We start from the raw sequence: 5466 nt of genomic DNA, 5'->3' as shown, positions 1-5466 counted from the left end.
TACATTCTAGGTTTGAACCTGAGAAAATTTTTGAGAAAACTCCCAATGAAGAAGCAATGAGCTTCTATCAATAATTAGAAGAGGCTAGTCGTCCACTTTGGGTAGGAAGTCAGCATTCTAAGTTGTCTGTTTCAGTTAGAATGATTAATATCAAAGCAGATTCAGACTCGGACCCGTCCTCCTTCAACTTATGTATGAGCACCTGCACCTTCCCCAAAGACCGGCATTGGCAGATCATGGTCTATAGCTGGGAGATAGAGCTCCGGTGGGTCAAATTTTCATTGTTCCTGAGGGAGTTGGGTAAGATTTCCTTTTATTAAGTTTTCATAAAGTTTTTATTACCTTAATCATTTATGCGTTGATTTTTACCTGCAGGTACTATCCAGACAAAGATACTACAAAAGCCACCCTGCATGTTGTTCGGGTTCGGAGGCTTTATGGTGATCAATTTTATACATCATAGGATGAAATCCCATACGATACTCGACAGACTATGTTTAACGAGTTTAATGTATGAATCTTATTATATATTTCATAAATTTAATTTACTTTTATATATCATCTAACATTAGTAATTTCATTTGCAGATGTTATGCACATGGGATCCGGTACACAATAAACGGGTTGCTGCGAACTTTGAGAAGAAGGGGAGTGCAGGGTTGTCTGACTGGTTTTTGAGGGCTAGAAAACATATGAAGAAGCCCGAATGGTTAACTGACGGATAGTGAGAGCAACTTAAAGCATATTGGCGAACTCCTGAGTTTATCGCCTAGTCTGAGCAGGTAAAGGCTGCCCGTGCATCCCAGAAAGGTGGCTCTTTGCACACTGCAGGTGCAAGAAGTCTAGGGCATGTGGCTAGGACAATGGTAAGTAGTTTTATACTTTTAAAGTTATCTACGATCAATTTGTCATTATTCAGTTATTAATTCTATCTTTAAATTATTTATAGAAAGGCGTCGGGACAGATGCCGACTCAGGATGAACTATTTCGAAAGATCCACAAAAAAAAAGAAGAGTCGGATCCGATCGAATGGGTCGAGAGCAGGGCTGAGAATTCTTGTGCAAGTGATAATTTTATTATTTAAGTAATTATATAAGTCTAATTATGATATATTCATTGTATACTAACTTTTATTTTTATATATCCATAATCAATATATGCAACAGGTGCAACAGTACAACCAAACTCAACCTGAAGGCCAGCCGACCCGTCCTCCATCAAAATTAGAGATAGAATTTTGGTGTGGAGTAGTTGGGGGAGTACAAAAGGATAGAGTGTACGGTCTAGGCCCAAGGAACAACTTAAGTCGCATTCAGTCAGGACTGTCAGGTGAAGGGTCTTTTCGATAAGTCGAGGGAGTTGATGGTGTTCAGGTCGCAGCTATGGCGCAGCAAATCGAACAACTTAATCGAAAATTAGCAGAGACTAAGGCACAGAGAGTTGAAGAAAGTAGGGTTATGAAAGAGAACCTCAAATCGCTCCAGGCACAAGTTAAAAGTCACATTGCAAGTGGACGATTTGGTGTGTCCTCTTCTCCCCCTCCCGACCCAGAAGATGATGAAGACATGGATGAGGATGGTGAATTCGCAGCACAGACACTGGATGATGAGTTGCCTTAGTTTGGATTTTAGTTGTGGAGACTTATGTTTTACACTTTTTGGACTTATGTTAAAAATATGTAGAGCTAGTTAATAGTACTTTTGGTGGAATCCCTTGAATATTTTGAACTTTGATGGTCTTTTTAGATCGTATTTGATGTGTTTGATTGTTACCTAAGATGATTTTATGTGTTGTAGCTATTTTAGAATTGATTTGGCAGCATTTAGTGCTGGTTTCTAGCTGAAATTGAATTCTGATTTTGTGTTGGTGTGGCTGCAGAAAATGTACCAAATTGCTGCTTTTTTTTTTCAAAAATAAATAAATTATAAATTAAATAGAAAACCGACATTTTCCATCGATTTTTAATAATATTTATATTATATCTTTTTAAATATAAAATATTGAAGGAAAATAAATAAAATTAAAAAACCGACGCAATCCGTAGGTTTTTTTATAATATTTTATATTCTCATATTTAAAACCGTCGAAGATCGTAATTGAAACTGTCTGTCGCAAATAATTGACGCTGTCCGTCGGTCTTCAAAAAACGATGTAATGAAGACCGACGGACCTTGTTCCGTCGATTTCCCGTCGGTATTTTTTTAAAAATCAACGCGGGCCGTCGATTTTTGCTTATTTTTTAGTAATGGTTTAGTATAAAATCCCTGTCGGATTATAAGAATTTTTTTATGAATAAACTCTCCACCAATCATAACGAATAGAGAGGAGTATAATACAAATTGTGTCGTTGTGGAGCAAATAGTGATAATTTCTGGCAAATCAGCAGGAGGTTCTCACGAGTATTGATGAATTAGGAAGAGTTTAATACAAATAATATCGTAATTTTAGAACAAATTTCACAGTTTCTAGCGAATCACCAAAAGTTTCTAATTGATGGCTTTGCAAGTCTTGAAGAATAATTAGTAGGAGTTTAGTACAATTGTACCGTAGCTTTGAAGTAAATTGTTGAATTCCTGACAAATCACTAACAATTTTTGAGGAAATTTCACCAACACGTTTTTTGCTTCAACATTGACTCAAATAAACTCCATATCTCCAAGTTTGGTATACGACCTTTTAGTATGATCCCAACAATTTTTCAATGGTTGGATCCACCACATCTTCAAAATTTAATATACCACTTTGTCTTTTGAGCAATAAACTCGACATAATTCATCTTTAAATTATTTTTAATTGAAACTAGTCCAAATCATCAGGAACGAATAATATATGCTTAGTCGAACATTATTCACTCAATTCAAAACATAAATAAATTATCGAACCTTTAACTTTTTGCAGCACATATCTAGTTTCTTTTCAGATTTAGCTGCATGTTCATAATTTATTTTGAGAGAGAGAGAGATTCTAACGTGGTGCATAAACACCTAAGAAATTTTTACGCAAATTTTGTTAATGGAAAAGGTGTAAATATACCCTTCAATTTTGCGATTTAGAGCTGAGATATCCTTCATTAAAAAGTGGTGCATATATACCCCCACCGTTACATAAATGGTGCAAAAATACTCTTTTCACTGACAAGTTTTTTTTTTTAGTTAAAATATAAGCTACTGCGAGAGTATATTTGTACCTTTTCGCAAACTTCAGGGGAATATATGCACATTCTCACACATGAATTCTTTTTGCCTTATTTAATTCAACGATTAATTTGGATTTATTAATTTGATGAGCAAATTTCTTTTTGCACTCATCTCCTTATTAATCTGTCATAGACGGCCCAAGTTATTTTTATGTAGATGGAAAGAATGAATTACAATTTGGTCACTTCTGATTATTGAGAATAATAGCGAATTTTGAGAAACCTATTTAATTTTTCGTTTAGATCATGACGCTTGTCATCACCTAATTATAAATAATTTTTTATTGATCTGGTGATGCTCCATTTATGTAACAGTAAGAAAGATATATGCATTACTTTTCTAACGAGAAATATGTCCACTCCAAAACCTAAATCCTTTGTTTTATTTGGAAAAAAAATAAAAAATAAAAAATAAACACAAGGCCTGAAAAACTCCGGATGAAAATTGGCGATATTTATGGACCCCAAAATTGTGTTTTGCAGAAAATAAATTGACAAAGCGATCCATCCAGGCCACAACCCCGTGTGAACGGGCCGCACTAGATGGGGTCATCAAATACATCACCTCATAAAACTTAACTTACCCCAAAGAATCACTCTATACTATGCCAACTCAGCTCATATTCTATTCCGTGTATAAAAAGTGTATGAGCTGTCCCTCCACGTAGGATCTTCCCGCGTATATAAACATAACTCCTCCCCCTTTGACTTCTCACTGTATTTCCACAACTCAAACTCAAAAAAAAAAAAAAAAAAAGGAAGAAGAACTATCTGAAAGACTGAAATCCTAAGACCAAAATTTTCAAACATGCAGAGGTCAAATAAGAGAATTAGACAAGATGAAACTTCTAATTCCCTCCAAAATAACCACCAATTTCAGCAGCCAAGGCTTACTGGAGATCAAGAGTATTCTGTTATGGTTTCTGCTTTGCAAAATATCATCAATGGTAGTATTCCCGTGGAAAGTAATCAAGAATTCAATTCATTTTCACCTTTTCAAAATTCATTTTCACCTTTTCAATATTATAGCCCCACTGCAACTACCATTACCGCCTCGTCTTCGCCTTCCACCAGCATATCTACGAGTTTCGAACAAGTTTTGGGTGTCCCAGCAGAACAAGAACCTTGTCAGTTTTGCAGAATCCAAGGTTGTTTAGGCTGCGACATTTTCGGAACCACATTTTCTTCTTCTGCTGTAGCCACTCCTGCTGTTGTTGCTCCTGCTGATAATAAGAAGAAGAGTACAACAATCACGATGGCGAAGAAGAAAAAGAAGAATTACAGAGGAGTGAGACAGAGGCCATGGGGAAAATGGGCAGCAGAAATTCGCGATCCTAGAAAAGCTGCGCGTGTTTGGCTTGGAACTTTTAATACAGCAGAAGATGCAGCTAGAGCTTATGATAGAGCCGCCATTGAATTTAGGGGTCCACGAGCTAAGTTGAATTTTTCCTTTGCTGATTATACTGTTGACACTCAAGAACAACAGTGCACTTCATCTTCTTCACCACAACAATTGCCAGAAGAGAAACAACAGTTGAAGCAAGGAAATAATAATAATGCTGATTTTGGAAGTGAAATTTGGGATCAATTGATGGGTGATAATGAGATTCTAGATTGGTTGACGATGATGAATTTCAATGTGGATTCTTCTGATTCTACTGGCGGGAATGTTAACAGCTTTTAAGTTTCAGTTACTCCAATTCAAAAAAGACAAGAAATTAAAAGAAAAAAAAAAAAGAACTTACTATATTAAGGTTCTTTGCCCAGTTGTATTTTTTATCAAATTTGGGCTCTCGTACATAGAAAAAAATAGTACGTAGTAAGTGTCTACCCATTTTTGGGTTGTGCCATATGTAGTTCGGCATAATAGTCGAATGAAATGTAAAAATTATGACGAATAAATTTGAATGAAATATTGTTTTTGTAGTTACTTTCTCACTTTTTAGAGACGGACTAATCTTATATTGTTGATGATTCCACGTCGGTGGTTAATGGAATATGTGATCTTCTTATATAGATTTGGACAATTTTTTTTTTTAAGTCGAGCTAACTTTTGATTTTAAGTTAAGACCCAAGATGTATTTCAAATTGCCAAGGCTCCAGATGCGGTGAAGCATTGAAGACTCCCACATTAGTGAATAGTGATTAATGAGATAAGTGAGATCCATTTTTTTAAAACGTATACTAGCAAATCTATTAAACTTAAACTTATTAATACAAAGTATAAATCTATTTCCTCAGTTCCAATTTATATGATACATTTCGCTTT

At 35.3% G+C, this 5466-nt stretch overlaps 1 protein-coding gene across 1 annotated transcript; it reads left to right on the top strand.

Moving 5' to 3' along the window:
* The first annotated feature begins 3927 nt into the window (after positions 1–3927).
* LOC132062826 (ethylene-responsive transcription factor ERF109-like) lies at positions 3928–5123 on the top strand. The gene has a single exon (XM_059455309.1). It carries the CDS (start codon positions 4006–4008, stop codon positions 4879–4881), a length of 876 nt encoding a protein of 291 aa, XP_059311292.1. The 5' UTR covers positions 3928–4005; the 3' UTR covers positions 4882–5123.
* Positions 5124–5466: the final 343 nt, after the last annotated feature.

The sequence above is a fragment of the Lycium ferocissimum genome, chromosome 7, assembly GCF_029784015.1.
Source record: "Lycium ferocissimum isolate CSIRO_LF1 chromosome 7, AGI_CSIRO_Lferr_CH_V1, whole genome shotgun sequence".
Classification (NCBI taxonomy): Eukaryota; Viridiplantae; Streptophyta; class Magnoliopsida; order Solanales; family Solanaceae; genus Lycium; species Lycium ferocissimum.
This window is presented reverse-complemented; position numbering and strand designations above follow the sequence as displayed.

Excerpts from the sequence above, each read along its gene's own strand:
- LOC132062826 (XM_059455309.1), top strand. The coding sequence starts at position 4,006 with ATGCAGAGGTCAAATAAGAGAATTAGACAAGATGAAACTTCTAATTCC.